The sequence below is a fragment of the Cyclopterus lumpus genome, chromosome 3 (genome assembly GCF_009769545.1).
Source record: "Cyclopterus lumpus isolate fCycLum1 chromosome 3, fCycLum1.pri, whole genome shotgun sequence".
In the NCBI taxonomy this organism is placed as follows: Eukaryota; Metazoa; Chordata; class Actinopteri; order Perciformes; family Cyclopteridae; genus Cyclopterus; species Cyclopterus lumpus.
In genome coordinates this window covers 19,069,209-19,087,530 of record NC_046968.1, presented here as the reverse complement: position 1 = coordinate 19,087,530, position 18,322 = coordinate 19,069,209, and the positions used below count along the sequence as shown (strand labels likewise).

The window sequence follows — 18,322 nt, the reverse complement described above, 5'->3', positions numbered from 1 at the left end:
GGTGGATTTTAGTTTACTTTGAGTGAGTCTAAAGGAGTCAGCCAGCAAAGAGGGCGAGCTAAAATGACTTCAGAAATAGTCATGGAAGCTGTGTTTGCTCAGTTATGTAATCAAGAGTGCAGGTCAAGTTAAAACCCAAACAGAGAACATAGGCTACTTGGATATAAAAGACATTGCCATTGAAATTTAGATTATAGGCAAGGATGACAAATTGTATTCCTATTTATTCTGGTTACAATGGATTCATAATATGCTTCTGACCTTACAGGACACCATAAATATGTATTCAAGCCTTATGATTGAACAGCCATTCCAGATTTTTTAAAATATGTTATTTTTGTGTTTTTTTGTGGGATAGGGCTTAGGAAGTAAACCAAGAAGTTCTGAAATCACCTTGTTCACACACCCACCCACAAAGATACACATGACAGAGCTTCAGAGGGAGCATCTGGGGTCAGGAGTGGAGCCTCGAAGGACTTCAGAGGCTGCACAGTCTCAAATATCTCCTGAACAGGTTCTGCAGGACACAGCTGACAATATGCCTTTTGTGCACTTCAGTCGGTTTCTGCCAGGCTCCCTTTTGTTGTCTCGATTAAAGCAGGTATGGCAAACTGAACTTGTCGGACCAAGTTTACAAGCTATTTTAGTAAGATTAGTGATAAAAGTCATAAAAATAGCAAGTGTGCAAACAGACTCATTTGTAAAAGGTACCCCACTGGCTGCAAACCTTCAAGTCCTTATCTGTGTATCGGGGAGTTCAGAGCGATCATTTAAGGTTCACTTATGTATTTAAAAGATACGAGAGACAAACAAACAAAATAAATGTAAAATGTCTGTACATTTATACAATAAAGCCATACAAAACTGTACATTGTGAAATGCTTAAAACACACAGTGGATTTGTGTCTCTTCAGTTAAAAGTACAATTCTCATTTAGTCTACTGAGCATAAAGCATAACAAATGTTCTACATCCAAACACAAAACTATTTCTTGTACACACTGGATAAGTACTTTTTTTTACATAAATGCCAATCTGACGAAAATATATTCAAAATATTTCAGATCCAAAAGCAAAAAACATAAAAAAGCACCCAATAAAAAAGTTTGTTGCCAGAAATCGGCTACCATTGCACACAAATGATTGTGTCTACCCTTATGTAAAGCTTCTCATATTGTGTATTGTGCAGAACACTGTAATATTGCAATATGAACTTGAATGCAGCTAAACCTGCAAACACATATGAAGATATACAAAAGCAGGAACTGAGTCTAGTGAGTTTCTTCTGAGGGAAAACAAATGGTTGATTAACATCTTCCTCCTTAAAAAATACAATCAAGATGCTGTGTATTTGTCAATATATTCTAAGATTAATCCTTTAACCTTTTTATCTCCGCTTAACTCTACAATGTTTTTGCTTTTTTCAGATTATGATTTTTTTTAATATGGGATTTTAAAAAATTGTGGATCAAAAATATGACTTGTGATTTATGAAGCGGTGCATAAACCACACTCATTATCAGAAAAAGGTTCCTGGAAAACTCTTGATGTTTCCAGTACAATGTTTCACTAACTCACAGGATAACCATGACTCAATAAAGGCCACATCAAAAATATTTAGCAAAATGATTTCCTCTTGTTTCTTTGGCCATAACACATGTCATTGCTCATTCAGAGCCTAGGTTAGTGCACATTGTCATGCTATGAAAACACTCTAGTACATTTATTCTCTTTATCAATTAAAGTGATTTTGAACCTGACTCTTGTGACCACTGTATGTGTTTCAGTCAGATATGTTTTCCAGTGAGGAAGAAGAGCGGTCGGTCCTCCTTGGCGTTGGCAGTCTGGAATTCATCGCTGAGCCTGAACCTCCACTCCTCCTCCAGCTCCAGCCTGCCCACCGTCTGCCTCAAAGAGCTACGATCTGCGCTGATGACACACAGAGTCGCACCTGCAGGAGAGGGGGGGAAAGATACTTAAAATATATTTGTAAAACAAATTTTATACACATTTTGCGGTTAAATGGTTTGCTTTTTAGCCACTTGGCCACAGGACATCCCATGTGTGTTTTTGTGACTAAAATGCTAGATGTAACACATTTAGATATACCAAGATTTCATGAATAGTCCGCTATGTACAATACTAAGAAAATATTTAGCAATTGTTCTATCTGAAACACACATACCAGTATATGTATTTGTTTATTGTCTGTATTTGGTCTGCTTTTGTACCTTTAAGGAAGGTGAACTTCTTGAGGAAGCCGGGCGTCACAAAGGAGTCCGCGAAACAGAGGAGAAGGCCACTGAACAGCAGCCCTGTGGTGCTGATGTTGACGGAGTGAGGTCTTGAACTCACAAAACACACCGTCACCTGCAGGGCACAAGACGAGGGGGACTATTAAACAATGTGTGTTGGAATTTATGGGTATGAACCTATACTTCTGTTCAGAGGTTCATATTTGACCACAAACAAATACCTCAGGTCCCAGGTTGAGATAACAGTCCACAGACAGTACAGGGTGGGTGTAGTTCTTGGTGCTGAGTGGAAACAGCTTCTGTCTGGTGTGTTGAAGGTATTTTTCCAAGAGAAGCTGCGCTGGTGTAGCCAGGAAAAGGTGCTTGCTGTCCGGGGCACAGATGTACTGCGAGGGCCCCACTGAGGTGGGAACATCTGTCGTCTGGAGAAATGTCAAACTCTAGTTTAATAAACTTTGATGCAGTTATTTGTTTGTTAAGATTAATGATAGTTGAATTAAACATTTTGAAATTAGTTTCGATTTTTTTTCCTGTGCATCTGCGTTATATGTGTATATGTAACTTACTATACTAAATAGTATTCTATAAATCTGTTTCTTTACTGCTCTGTGGGTTATATGTGGTTGTGTTTGAATGTGTCTTCAACATCTACCTTGGTCTTGATTATAAACGTCCTGTATCCTCCGATGGCGATCTGCTTCTTCATGACGCTGAAGCTGTTAAACCGGCAGACGAGCAGCCCGGCGCTGTGCAGCCTCAGGGTGAAGTCCACATCGTGACAGGTGAAGCGGTTCTGGTCGTACTGGACATTCTGGCTCCGGTCGACATTGAGGAGGAGGAAGTCATGAAGGTGACCTCTGGAGAAGGGCTCCCTCTGTTTATTACCTGGAGGAAAACAATATATATTTTAAAAAACGTTGTCATGCATATCACTTTATTAGCTCTTCCTAGCAACACAATTCAGTCACACATTTGAGACCCCTTAAAATGTATGATTTAAAAAGACAACAGTCAGCTTTACATCTTGAGGCTCTTTGTGGCTGGTTATTAAGAGCCAGACATACAGAAATGTAATAATGCTTTAAAATAATATCTGTAAAATCTTTCAGGTACACAAGTTCACACTGAAAAGAGGAAGACACAACAATCTGTATCTGCAGTTGAGATCTGAGGCATCTACAGCCAGCAGAATCTGCCCTGAATGTTTCAAGGCAACTTTATGAAGCTTATGAACTTTATGAGTTAGTTAGTGAAGCTTATGACGTTACACTTTGTATGTGTTTCTGGTTTCACTTTTCAATTACAATTTTAAGGTTGTAGTTTGTTATATCATAATATGTCATTGATATTATTGGTATTTTGGCCCTGAGAGGAAAATATATTTCAAGTTAATTTGTATACTATTTAAAACATTCTTTTTCCTTTGACATCATGACCCCTGACCTGTTAGTCCACAGCTGCTCCACTTCCTGATCCCGCACAGTCCGTAGTGGGCCAGGTCTGGACAGGCCTCCATGTGTTGTAAGATCTGCTTCAGTGACACAGCGTGCTCCACTGAACCACTAACGACAGCAGAAAGCAAACAGGAACTATGTTAAAACTGACTCATAACACGAATAAACATATTCTAACTTCCAATACAAGCAGGAGCTATTTTGACCAACACACTATTCGTATAAATAATGTGCTTGTATGTACTTGCGTGCGTCGAGGTCCACTGCGTTCCACATAACACAGGAGTCATCGGTCAGGATGACAAAGGGCCAGACGTCAACTGTTGGGCCGCCTCCCTCCAAACGCCGACTGCGCTCCAGCTTCAAGTTGTGATACGAGAGCTCTTTAATCAGGAAGTGAGCCGCACCTGCAGAAGAACAGAAATCTGTTATGAAGCTGGCGGACTATACAAAAACAGTTTACATGACTTGTCAGTACGGTATGTGTCAGTGTAACTGCTATCTATCAAATTAACGAGCCCCTTCATACCCAACAGTAGTAGCAATAACATACCTATTCCAGCTCCGTTGAAGACAGTGGGCAGTACCAGCATTATGTGGTTGGGCCAGTACTTCTTATACACAGCCATCTCGTACTCCTTGACCACCAGGATATGTAGATGTGAAGCTCCATCCATAGCATGGTACAGGTTAAACAGACCATGCTCATGGCGACCAGTGGTTGGGGTGAAGATTGGACTCTTGATGCAGTCTGGGCTCTGGGGAAGAAGGAAATAATACAGAAAATTCAAAATATCATCATATCAACGATGATATGATGTGATCGGCAGTGTATCACTTTATCTACAAAATCCTATATACATTTTCCCCATAAGGACAATTTTAGTCATAGTTTAGCCTGTATCACCACCTAGTGGAGCTCAAGGGTATTGCACTGTGCTCAATCTCCAAGTCACCGGTCTAACGGTACATGCAATGTGTTGTGGTACGAATGATTTATGAACTGAAACACAGACTGATAATGTTTCTAAAGAGGAAAATAATAATTCATGGTATCAGTTTGTGTGTTTATTTTATTTTGCAGTTAAGAAGGCTCAGTGGGTGATTCACATCACCTAATATCTAGTTTAAATTATATTGATAATTCATCTGTTTTTTTATGTTCTTTATATTGTGAGATAGCAGAGTGGTTCTCAATCATTTTCTGTCATTCCCCCTTTGGAGGAAATATTTAATATTTATTGAGTTTTCGATTTAATTTTGACTTCTAGATTGAAACTATGATTAGTGTGTAGAAAAAGAGAAGAGAATAGAAAGTCAGTTATTAATAATAATAATAATAATAATAATTAATGTCTTGTGGGTCTCAAAAATCATAGATGTTTTTTATTTTGTCCATATCTGTCCATTCTGTAAACCTAACCTAATAATTAGTCCATCCTAGTGCGCCCCCAACACTTTGAGAATATGTGGATTAGCAGTAACAGAGCAGTGTCACTGATATCCTGACTAATAGTTGTTATCTTCAGCCTAAGACGCCTTACTTTGCTGCTTTATTTTATTTCACTCTGTACATCAGCATCTCGCAGAAGGAAATGCAAGTATTTGAGATTCAGTCGCTCCGGTTTCAAGAAGGAAGGACTCACCCAATCAGAGGTGAGAGGCAGCCGCATGCTCTCCAGCTGGCCACCTGGTTGGCTGAAGCTGAAGTAGTGCTCTTTAGACTTTGGGATGATGAAGTAGAGCTGGATCTCTTCCCCAAGCAGCAGATGGGTGAATGTGAAGGCATGAAGTGTTGACTCATACATCTGATTGGAAGATTAGAGAGGAGATGCATCATCAGCTGGGATATTTGTGTCAGCGATCAGATTGTGTGTTTTTTGTGTTGCTGACCTGGTATCTGGGGTTGAAGCCCAAGTACTGATGACACTGTTCACAGTGGTGGTATGTGTTGTACGCCGCATATTTAGACAGCTTGATCCTAGATGTCCGCCGACGTAGGTACACATCTTCCTGGCGCACAGGGTTTCCTTGTAAATTCAACAGGGCATAGATTAGGACAATAGAACAGATACCTTCTTAGGATTTGTGATTACAAGCAACAAACACTAGAGAAGATGAATGTCCGATGAATATAGATTGGATTGTTTCTTGATATATTGACTTGTATGTGTGTCTTTGACTGTGCCTACCCTCAAAACTGGGTGTAGATCCGGGGCAATAGACAGAACTGATGTCGTCATATTTGGGGTCATGGATGGTGTAGTCAAAGGGCATCGTCCTCATAATGTCTAGGTTGGGCCAGGAAGCATTGGGTGGGTGGTACAACACCCCCTCCGTCTGTGTACCTAAATAAACACATTTCCAAGTGTATTACACAGGAGAATCCAGCACATATATGCATATTGAAGATTAGGAGCTATTCTGTACACATTCTGACAAAATTGTATATGATAATATTATCTTAGCAGCAATACTGGGAAGACATTGAAACAGTAGAAAATATAGATGATTTAAGTTGTTTAGAAAGTCATCATTATTTACATAATATTGGTGAGAGATGCTGGCTACTGTTGCAAATATACTGACTGTAGTTGATGTCTTCTTCATCGTAGATATCCACCTCCATCAGCCTGATCAGCATCCGAGACAGAATACCCAGGAAGTGCAGGTACGCTCCTGTCTTACCCACCTGAATATGGAAAGAAAGTAGGGACATTAATATAGCATAGCATGAGCTTGACTTGAATAACAGAAAGAAATAAGGAGAGAAATTACCTGTGGGGGTCCACTGAGCAGCAGCCTGCGAGGGTGAAAGTTGTCACTTCGTCCTTCAGTGCGGTTGCTGCTGTCCATGTGGTAAGAGCGGGGGACTGTCCACTGGCGATAGTACAGAGACTGTTCTGTACATGTCATCATCTTACTCAGCAAGGGCCTGAACACCAAAGACAAAGTTCATCATTAAGTATCTCATAGTGATATTTCCAGGGCAAAACAACTGATTTTTCACATTTGTGTAAAATCTTCAAAACTACGTCAATTTTGGTTGCAGTGGAACAAGACAAGATGAAGTTCAGCAAAGTCACATCAAGATTTTGTTTTGTATGATACAATACTTATTGAATCCTCTTTTAGTACTTTTCAGTTCTAAACATTATACATACTGAGCCACTGAGCTAATGCACTACATCTTTACACAGTTAAATTAACCCTTTGGTGGTCTGCCTAAACTAAAGCAAAACCATCAAATTTGAATAAGACGTTTCCAAGGATTTATCACACTGTTGGACTTCTAAACTTTAAAGGTACAGTAGAAAGACAAGGTTTCAGTTGTATACTCTGGACGATCGGTGACTAAATGACAACAACAATTAAAAGATGACAGTCAAATCTATCAATAGACAGTGTATTTTGTTGTTTAAATATCGGTAACTTTGCATTATACTCACAGTCCATGAAACTTCTAAATTGCGTTAGTGTCATATGGCTGTAATAGTGGCTGATAAATGGTTAGGTAGCTTTTATATCTCTGATATACTATATTAAATGCACTACTGGAGCACTACTTACCTGAAGCTGCTTGCCCATGCGACAGACATGTGTGGCAGGAATGAAGTACATCGTGGAAGCCCGCTGCTGTCACTGGCTGTGATAATATCGTAGAGGGCACGAGGGAGGAGCACAGAAGGCGGGCGACTCACGCCCCGCGCCCAGGAGCAGCTCTGATGAGGAGAGGAGCCTTGTGGAGACAACGAGCCAGAAGAAGTGGATTTGGAGTGTTGGCGACGAGACTGGGCAGGGGCATGTGGTTGAGGGTGGGGTATTTGTATCTGAGAGAGGGACTGGGGCTGAGGAAGCGTTTGAGTGTAAGCTTGGGAATTTGTTTGAGATAATGACTGATTTTGACTCTGAATTTGAGGTTGTGGCTGTAGCTGGGGGACTGATTGGGCCTGGGAATAACTCTGTACTTGAGGTTGATGAATTGTAGCTTGAGGATACGGAAAAGATGGGGGCTGGGGTTGAAGTTGAGTCTGTGATTGTGAGGGAGGTTGTATGGCGTCCATTGTCCCTTTTTGGGAGACATTTGGAGAGGTGGTGCTTTGGGCAGGGACGGGATCTAAAGCTCCGCTGTCTGGACATGACTGGAGCTGCTGGCTGCATGACAGAGGGGAGTCCCCTGGAAACCGAGGGAAAAAGAAGAGAGTAAGAACAAAACAAAAATTTGTTGCAATATCCCTTCAAACAGCAAGTGAGAATTTCACACATTTTAAATCTCAAAGAACAGTTAATGTGCATCTCTTCTCACCGTTCTCCTGTCCATCCTCGTCCTCATTGTCAGTACTGCTGAGTTTCTCTGCGTCACTCTCCAGCAGGTCACTTCCTGGTCCGGGGTTGTGTGGGGGTCGTGACTCTGCTCTCACAAGATAAGCAGCCAGTCCTAGCTCTTGTTCGAGAGTGGTTCGCTGAAGGTAGGAGCAGCTTATCACTCTAAGATCACAATACTTCAGTGACCTGTGGGCAGAATTAATTCACTGTTTAAACTCCAGATTTACTAGAGCACTATGGTATGAGACTTGTCTAGTGGATACTTGATTATTCTAGCGTTGCTACACATAAAGCCTTGTTTTGCTTGTATAATGGAAAAGCGCATTGTGCCTTGGGAACAAAGGCAGTGAGTCACAAGTCAGGGAGTTTTGATTAAAGCACTCTATGTGTGTACCTTGGCAGTGATTCTCCCAGTGGCTCAGCTCCTGACAGGATCAGGATGCAGGGCAGGGCCTCCAGCTCCAGGTAGGTCTGAGGAACCCAGTCAGCATCCTGGATCTTCAGCCATGTCTGCAGGACACACACAAGTACAGTCAGTCAGTGTATATTTATTTCTCAACTTGCAAGTTTATCTATCCATAAAGTGATTTATCCTGTATTTCATGATATTATGACCTGCTACCCAACCTTGATCTGTTCAGTGAAGTTTGGTGCAATATTCAGAGCTTGGTTTGGATTCCCCAGTATGATTTCAAAACTCTCCTCAAGACCAAGCTGCCTCCTAACTCTGGACAGTCGTCGGTGGGCCCATTCTGCCAGAGCCAAAGACGGGATCCGCAGCAGGACCATGTGACCGTGGTGGGCGGGACATTGCTGGGAAGCAGTGAGCAGTGATTGTACAATCTCTAGGGTCTCCACAGAGGTGTGTTTGTGAAGATTGTGGGAACTGCTGATTCTGCCGGATGCAGCCATCAGAGCTACGCAGTAGTGTTGGATCAAAACTGTAGTCCGGATCACAGCACTGTGCAGTTTAGGGAACCTGGGAGTGAGAGAGAATGTCAGGGGTTCTTGCTCTATTTTGGTGTAGGTCTGCAAGTGATTCAAACTCGCATGTGAGGAGTATTTGTGTGGATGAAGCATGTGTGTGTTTGTGCTACCTTTCTTCCAGGGCAGATGCCATGCTTTCAAAGGAGGAATCATGACGCATCAGAGGCAGGCTGCTCCCTGAACGGGTCGACTCTAAAAGCTCTGACACACCAAAGTAGCGTGTCTTCTCATGATACAGGTCCACATCCTACACACACAAACACACATCGTTATGGGTGTAAACTCCCAATCAACGTCCAGATATGTCACAAGTGTATGTTAAATACGGAGTGTGTACCACACAGACTTCCAGCTTACATTACTGAATGCAGAGGGCCAGTGGATCTCATTGTATGGGCTGATGCGGGTATACTGTGTCTGCAGGGCGAAGGGGAAGGAGGTGACGTGAAGAATTAGGATGTTTGGAGCATCTCTGACCTGACGGGAGTTTAACAGCTGGTCCACCAGACCCAAACCACTGTCTGAGCTACTGTGGGATGCACTGAGGAAGAGACAGAGACAAAGACTCAGAGAAAGAGAAAACACACTTCATCCTGAATCATTTCTGACCTCTATCTCATTTTTCTAACAAACACACCAAACACACACCTGTTAATGTCACAGTGGGCATGGTCATGGACCAGGATGTAGAGTGTGTAGGAGTTGCTTTGTGCTTCCTGGATGAGGCTGTCAATTCGTGCCTGAGCGCTCTGATCCATCTTGACCACGTAACGCTCAGCCTCCCGTTGAGACACACACTTCTGGTCTAAACCCCCAAGCTCCTGAAGTACACCTGAGAGATGCAGCCAAAGAGAAAGACGGTCAACATAAAAACACATCATGGTATAGGCACACACACAAATACAAATTATTATCCTTTTTGAAGACATGAAAGAATAAAAACAACCACTTAGAGTTATATAATTTCCAAACCAGATTTCCAGAGTTGAAGAACGGTCTGCTGAAATGTGACCTCTGAGGACGGGACCAGGATGAGGAAGCTGACCCTGTCAAAGGAGCCAAGATCCAGGTTCTGTGTGCTGGAGTCTGCTATGGCACAAACGTGGGACAGCAGCTTTCTGGCCACTGCCAGCTGGATGGGACGAACCTCACGCCACTCTACGGAGTATTCTAAACACATACAAACACACAATTCATACTGTCATCTCTGTCTACTTCCATGTTTTTACAGTGAATCCAATGCATTTTTCCATGGAAAAGTTGCATCAGCAATTAGTCAAAAGGCAAATTGAAGAAAAATACAACATAAGTAAGACTAATGCAAATTAAGAAATGTGCGGTTCAAAACCATGGCACAGAATGGTTTACAATGGTGGGAAAACCTTGCATGACCTGAGCATGACATCTGCATGAACAGGTCATCTTCTCATCCAAAAATATATTTCAAAGGGCAGTTTCATCCTGTGGTGACGCAAGACATTGCCTTGCACACACAGTGTACACTTCCATCAATCCGTGTCTCACCTGAACAGGTGTCTTTGGGACTCGAGGCGCTCTCTTTAGGGCTGGGTAAGTCTTTTGAACATGGTTTGTGTGAATCCTTTGGACTGTTTGTGTCTTTGGGACTGTGTGTGGTTTTAAGACTCCTCTCCTCAGCTGATTCTTGACTACTGGATAAGGGAGACGGCTCACTGCTGTCCACAGTGGTACTATCCAGCAGGGAATCTAAGTCACCATCTGAAAAGGCACAGGGTCATGTTGGTGAATTATGACTAAAACAATATGCCTGCACACACACAAATGTGCATGTAAAAAAGGAAACACACCTTGTTGGGAATTGCAGTAATGGATGAGTTCCTGGGCAACACCAGTGGCGAGCTGGTGGTTGATTTCTTTCAGACCCTCTTTGGGGGAGTACATACTCTCTGCCAAGGCTCGACACTGGTGTTTACCTGCAAACCACACACACACACACACACGCACACACATAGACACACACACAGACACACACATAAATATACTCCGAATTAAAATCTGCTTTATTTTTTTTGTTTATTTCTCAGGACAAAATAACGACATGCACATAAACATACGTGTAAAAATGATTCCCACCTGTGACAACCACGCAGGACTGTGTTTCCTGTCCCGGTGTCGTGACAATAATGACGACGTAGTTGGTGTTTTCAAGCCGTCCTTCCATTAGTCTGTTGAACATTTGCTGGAGGCCTTGAGCCAAAGATCCAATATTTTCCCCTAAGACCACCACGCCCTCTCCACAGGAGGATGCAGCCAGCTGGGCGAGCCAGGGGAGCTGGCTGGGGGTCAGAGGTTGTTGGCTTTGGGGAGGTAAGGAGAAATGTTGGGGAAGCCCAGGCAGTGTGGATGTGGTCTGGAGGGAGAGTAGAAAAGGAAGAGCAATTTGTTAATTTATTCATGAAGGGAGACAGCATGTGCTTAACATGAAGGGAGACAGAGTAACAATTTCTGCTGTATCAAAAGGCGTAAATCTGGGAATGTGTACAGCCTCACATTAGTCAATTCTCCTAAAAGCCTGGAGCCAAATTTTTACTTGTAAATTACATTACTTTATACTTTATATTTTCCAATTTAATATTTTCTGTCTTAATTTTATTTTTTCTCAAACTTACCATTTACCGTTTAAGGACACTTCTATGACATCTCACCTCTATGCCATAGTGCCTCCCTTGGCTGGCTGGTGTTTGAGGCTGCTGGTACTGTCTGATCTCGCTTAGGTGAGACTCCCTCCAAGACCTCATGAATATCTGCTCCAAGTCTTCTATTAGGGGCACCTGGTCAGGGCCTTGGATGGATAAAGGTGAGAGACAAATACCTTTAGAATAGTTATATGTTTTGATATGGGAAACTAACAAAAGCCAAATTCAGAAGACTTCAGCTAGATTCAGCTATAACTGTGCTTCTAAGTGGGCATTATGAGACAGAGCAATGGTATCACGAAAGGTCAATCACATGCCTCCTCTCGGTCTGACTGAACTGTGGATGATTACAGCCTTTATTCTGGGAGAAGGTTTTACACTGACCTAGCTGAACGAGGTAGTAGACTGTGAGTAGAATCTGCATCTCAGTTGACAATGGCTGAATGGGTGACGGTCCATAGTGCTGGTAGACTCTGGGGAGTGTCTTAGAGCTCAGGTAACAACTTTGAAGCAGAGAACTGAGGAGCACTTCATTGGCATTTCCAGTCAGCTGAGGGAGTGGGCCATGACCTGTATCAATGAGAGGTAGACAGATGAAAAAGGTAATCACTGTGAGGAGGCTGAGACAACTTGGATTTGGGCCTGTGGATCAGGTGGTTTATTTGGCCAATAACCGAAGGGTTGTTCATTCTGCCTATCGCCTCTTCTTCCATTTCACATGTTGAAGTGTCCATGGGAAATATGTAAAACCCACATTTGCTCTAAAGGTACATGGAAGGGAATGTAATGTAATACATGGATGGAAAAGCACACAGTTACTGACAGTTGGCTGGAAAAATGGAAAAAACATGTCATGATATAATGTGACAATTACACTGAATAGACATGTCAGTGCAAAGAAACACAATGCAGACAATCTTATTGATGGGATTGTATTTGAGTTACAATACGAAAGTCACTGAAACAAACCCAAATAAAGACCAGCTCAGGATCAAGTGGGGGCAAAATGCTATTTAACCCCCAACAGAGAGGGGGATAGTAGTAGGGATAGGAATATATGATGAGGGGGGGGGTAGAAGCAGTTGAGGGCATAAAGAAAGGATGGTGGGAAGGTGGATGAGTTCGCAAGTAATACAAAAGGGTGAAACGGTTGGAAGGGGGGGTGATAGGCTGAGAACCAGCCTCAGGAGTTGGCTGACCTCTAACCTGTGAGGAGAAGCGAGCTAAACTGGCCATCTGTTGGCTGGTTACTGAAAACCTCACCTGTTCACCTGCTTAAGAAAGTCCAGTACTGACAGCCGGGCAGACAATGATCAGCAAACACCAAGTAGTCAATAAAGATGTTGACTAATTAGCTAGTCCACTCTGTCACAAGTACAAATCATTTTATACCAAGATAGTGCATCCTATCACCATATAATCACTGACATGAGGGGCCATCTGACCTTTAAAGATGACAGGTTGCAGTCTGCAGGTGTGTAGCAGCTGATCAGGGATTGTTACAGACAACTCTGGTGGAGAAAGTAGGGTTAAGGGGATTCCCTGCAATGAACTCAGCGGGGCTGCAGTCTCTGGAGATAACACAGAAATATAAATCAAGTTTAAACATAGACACACAAATACTGCAAGCAACACACAACTGTATACTTTACTCATGTAGCATTACATAAATATAACATTACATATAACCACATAATTGTCCCATATGTCCCTTTCTCCATGTGTTTTCTGTCTATATATGTCTCTATTCCACTTTTACCTGATCTGGCTCCATTCGTGATGACAGAGGACACGGACAGTGTCGATAACGCTGATGAAGATGGGGGTGTCTTCACAGTGCTTTCTGGCAGAGTGTTGGCAGAGGACTCGGGCGACCAGCCCTTGTGCCTCTTTTTTGGAGGTCCTGCATTTGCATGGGACCCTTCAGAATAAAGAATAAGATCACAAAGCAAATTAAATTAAAAGCTTGTAGTTTATACTTATTTTTCAAATTTAAAATCTAAATCTAGACAAATTAAAAACTATATACATTGTCATAAAATCAATATATATTGATTTTGTTGCTGCTTATTAGTTGCTGCTTCTGCTTTAATATGTGTCACTTGAATATTATTCAGTGAGGAAAGTGTTTCAGCTTTTAGTGTCTACAATTCAGTTTGCTTCAGGAATGACTTCCTGTATAGCAGAGGAGTCATTTTTGTAATTCTATTAAGCCACAAATCAACAGAACATACTCTATATTATGTTTTAGGATGGACTTCTGGTAATACAGTAATGGAAATCAGTTGTACTTTAGTCATACATTAACTTGTCTCTTTCTCTTCCTCTCAACCTCTGTTGAAACGCAGTAACAGGGACACATATAAAAGGTCCACTTGTTAAAGAGGCCATGAAAAAAACAACATTGACAGGAAAGAAGCTTTTCATTCAGCGAGAAAGCAGGAAAAGGGAGACAGAGAAGGAATTTTACAACCCTGGTTTATAGAGGTGACAGACAGAGGGAGAGAGACGGATAGACAAAGGACAACCCCCAACACACACTGCAGCTGCTTGGCTCTTGGATAGCAGGGGTGTTATAACACACACACACACACACACACACACACATATGGAAATGCAGTGAATGATTCCTCCTCTCATTCTGTTTCCGCTTAGCTTTTAAGCTTTTAAATATCTAACCTAAAACCCCACACAAACATTAGTACACATTTTAAAGTATTAACCCTACATGTGGATAACTACATTTTTATGAATTAGTAAATTGTTAAACACCTCTGATGATGTCGCCACAGACGTTTCTATTGGAATTAGGCATTACTTGAATGATATAACTAAATGTCATATTTCAAAATACATGTCATATATAAACATGTTTCTGGATATTAATTAGATTATAGAGCCAAGGTTAGTACCTTTAGCTGAGGGTCTTCCAGGCCTTGACTGTTTTAAAGGTGGCTGTGTGATGGCTGTGTTGCCATTTGTCAGCGAGTGTGGGACATCAGTAATTTGTGGCAGACCGATCGGGTCCACATTCGATCCTGTTTACAGATAGACAAGAATGAATTAATAACATTAATAACTGTACATTTTCATGAAAAACATTTCTGTGATTATTACATACAGTCTTCTCTCTCTATTACCACTAGTTTGAGAGAGATACCATAGTCTGTCAACAACTTTTATATTAGAGTCTGCAGTCTGAAACAGTAACAATATTTCTTTGGTCCAGAGCACACAAACAAGACAAATTTTCAACATGAACGTATCATTCTTGGATTTGATAATCACACTTCTGTGTGTTTGCTTTTGTGTGTATTACCTGTGTAGTTGCCAGGTGTGTGTGTTGGGTGTGTCAGTGCCATGTTTGCTGGCTGTTCATCTGTTGTCACATGGCTTTCTGAGAGGCTGGACCCCATCTGTCTCATCCTGCCATCTGAAACACACAGACACACACAACTGAGTAATTTGATATCCAGGGAGACGGAAACATTTCAGCAGCTAGGTCATTGGGATAACTTATTTGTCAGGCATGTATTTGTGGGCACATACCAGGACAAAATATATCACGTGACAAGTTGACTAACTAGACTAACTTAAAAGTAAAGCCAGGAACCAGGTAACTATTGAAGTACATCTGATGGCCCTCAGCATCGAAGAATACACTGAATGATTGGGGGGTATTTCAAGAATGACTGCATGTACAGATGGACACTGTTACTGTTTCAATCTGCAGGAACCACAATAGATGCTTCACACTTACTCCTATTTTTCAGAACTCTCTCAATGGTCCAGAGTAAGAGAGTATGTTTTCTTTTTGTGAAGAATGGGTAAAAAAACTGTTCAACCAATGCCACTGATGGTGAATCTGCACTGGATTTGACCCAGGTCTGACTTTGCGCAGCTTTGGTATCAAAAACAGTTCACCATTGCTGCATAGCAACATACTTGTTCCAGGAAAAGGGCTTAATCAGTGAGTCTGTTGCATAATCCAAACTCCTCAATATCAGACCTTTTGCACGCTTTGAGAAAGAAGATCTCTGATAGCATGATTCCTATTTACTGTAACCACAGAAATACCCCAAGAAGCTTCACTCTTTCCATCCCAAACAATAAGAGTAAAGACAATTAGGAACCAAGCAGAAACAACAGGATTAGGTTAGAAGCAAACACAATATCGACAGGGATATTTCTCACAGGCCTTTTCATGTCCTTTCACACTACATTTTTAGTTGGATGGGTTAGCTCCAGACTGTTGTCTCTGTGTAAACTATTAATGTGTTGCTTCACTTCTACAATGCACCCTCCCACTGCTGAGCCATCAGTGTGTCACAGAAGGGACATCACCAATTTTAATGTAAACATTCAAGGAAAATTCCCAAATCCCCAAACATGATCCTTCTCTTACCGTGTCCCCTCCAGCAGATGGGAGCTCCTTTGACCAGCACGCCCTGGTTGTTTCGATACAGATGGTACTTCAAGTGCTTCTGTTTCTTGGGCTGAGTGTTGAGCTTCAGGTTTATGTGGTTAGAGAACTCTGTGAAATAACGAAAACCTTTCTCTCCACAGCCCATACAGTTCCCTAAGAAGCCTGGATGGAGCACACATACAGAAGATGTACGATTACAACAAGCTGCCTTTTCTGCTCCTACCGTCACACGTGTTACCATTTCAATCATGTAGTAAATGTATTCTCATCAACTTAAAAGGAATAGTTCAACATTAGTATCAGGGATAATATTGTTTTTAACAGGGGGGCTGTTTCCCTTTGTCACCAGTCTTGATGCTAAGCTAGGCTGAACACATCCCAAAATTGCAAACTATTCCTTTAAAAAAAAAAAAGGGTTCTGAATGTTGAGTTTTTTAAGAAACAGATGCCGGATTCTCCTGCCTCACCCAGCAGTGCGTTGTGACCCCGTTCGTCTGGCAGGAAGCGGCGGTCCACGGCACACACCAGCAGGGTCTCAGGGAGGGAGGGGGACTTCACCCCAACCAACATGAATCCAGGGGGCAGATCGGAGGGATCTGATGCCAGCGAGGACAGACGCAGGTCTCTGCCTGCCTGACAAAAGCCTGTGGGGAGGAAAAGACAGGATGGCACCGTTATGTTACAGAATCTGGAAGCTTTTCTTTGAAATTACTTTGTTTTATTGTAGCAAAGGTAAGAAGTGCAATAACATAGACTATGCAATTAGCTGGCATGGCCACTTTCTGCTGCTTATTCATCTTTTATCTACCGTCAATTGAGATTTCTATTACAGTCAAATTGCATTTTCTCTTTCTAACCACACCATGACCAACTACACTCACAAACTAACCCTTACACATTGTGTGACCATATATCCAGCAGAATGCACAACCAGACAAACTAATTATAGCTCCCTTTCCTCATTTGCATGATTCCTGCATAAATAAGGTGAACACTGATTAAATGCAAGATGTGACATATACTATATTAAAAGGAAACTGCAATTCCAGGTCAAGGTATTTGTTTGAAAATGCAAATCTCCTGTTGCCAATTGTGATTGTAATGCAGTGGGAATTCTAAGTAAATGTGGCCTTGGGCGTGATGTTATTTCAGATTTTTAAGAGTACCCATATGTTTACGTGTACAAACCATCAATAGTGCAGCATCCCTCAGGTGGGGGCTTCATCTGATAGGGTATTGGGGGGCTGTTAGACTCTGAACCAACTTCATCATCCTCATCATCATTCTCAGTACGGCCTGTTGGAAACACACACACAAAAACATAACATTACAGACAACAAGCAAATACAGATGCAATAAAGATGTCAGAATGTAATCCATGCAACCCACCATCATGAGCCAATGGCTGCTCTGTCTCAAGGTAAAGCTGTGAGAAGACCGGTCGAGGCACTACAGCGTTCGACCTCAGCGCCGCCTCAATGGAGTTATGGAGGACCTCCTCAAAGCGCGTGGTCCGCAGCTGGCCTGCATAGGAGTTCCCCATTGGTGTCCTGCAAAAAAACAGTGACCTTGTGTTGGACGCTCAAGAGATATTTGTAAGCTGACAGTAATTTAATTTGTTTGCATTCACTATTTACCAAAACCCCAATGTGTTTTACTGCACTGACTTTCAGCTACTGTAAGAACAGACAGTCGTTTCATTATACTGTAGTCAAATTTAGTTTTAAAGTAGTGTCAGTTTCAGCTTTAGAAGGAAACAAAGTTCATGCCAGTGATATTTGACCAACATCGTACTTTGGAGAAAAAAATGTAAGGAAAAAAAGTACTATGACAATAAAAAGGACTCTGTTTGTCATACAAGACAGAATACAGTTTAGGTTAAAGCCCTCTGACAACGAGAATAAATGTACTGCTTAATATTGTCAAGCCACACACAGATTCATAGACACATCCACAGTATGCACCGATAAACAGACACAAACACTGAAATCCACTGAAACCACATCTACTCACACAGAAACACACACATGGCCACACACACATAAACAGTGGATGGCATCTATCCAGATAGCATGCCATAAAATCAGCTGCACTGACAGAGTCAGGACACCCTGACCTAGACTCTGCACTTTTTTCTACTTTCTCTCTCTCTCTCTCTCTCTCTCTCTCTCTCTCTCTCTCTCTCTCTTCTCTCTCTCTC

At 41.9% G+C, this 18,322-nt stretch overlaps 1 protein-coding gene across 1 annotated transcript; it reads right to left on the bottom strand.

Moving 5' to 3' along the window:
- Nucleotides 1–852: 852 nt before the first annotated feature.
- greb1 (growth regulating estrogen receptor binding 1) lies at nt 853–17,665 on the bottom strand. The gene is made up of 33 exons (XM_034525439.1): nt 17,512–17,665; nt 17,311–17,418; nt 16,590–16,766; nt 16,102–16,284; nt 15,016–15,129; nt 14,609–14,734; nt 13,456–13,617; nt 13,142–13,267; nt 12,081–12,266; nt 11,706–11,842; nt 11,134–11,410; nt 10,848–10,973; nt 10,546–10,758; nt 9,994–10,191; nt 9,670–9,853; nt 9,379–9,562; nt 9,132–9,268; nt 8,662–9,013; nt 8,429–8,544; nt 8,015–8,220; nt 7,279–7,885; nt 6,487–6,643; nt 6,298–6,400; nt 5,901–6,056; nt 5,602–5,738; nt 5,355–5,516; nt 4,262–4,466; nt 3,953–4,115; nt 3,698–3,816; nt 2,907–3,139; nt 2,476–2,676; nt 2,231–2,369; nt 853–1,950 (listed from the first exon to the last, which is right to left on the bottom strand). Exons 1-33 carry the CDS (start codon nt 17,663–17,665, stop codon nt 1,787–1,789), a joined length of 6,012 nt encoding a protein of 2,003 aa, XP_034381330.1. The 3' UTR covers nt 853–1,786.
- Between the last annotated feature and the right edge of the window lie 657 nt (nt 17,666–18,322).

What these genes read in the sequence shown, in the direction of transcription:
- greb1 (XM_034525439.1), bottom strand. Translation starts at nt 17,665, where the DNA reads ATGGGGAACTCCTATGCAGGCCAGCTGCGGACCACGCGCTTTGAGGAG. An exon ending in GGGTCACAACGCACTGCTGG is followed by an intron (nt 16,285 to 16,589) that starts GTGAGGCAGGAG and finishes TGCTCCATCCAG; the next exon opens with GCTTCTTAGGGAACTGTATG. An exon ending in TGCCTCTCACCTCTGATTGG is followed by an intron (nt 4,467 to 5,354) that starts GTGAGTCCTTCC and finishes CTTCTTCCCCAG; the next exon opens with AGCCCAGACTGCATCAAGAG.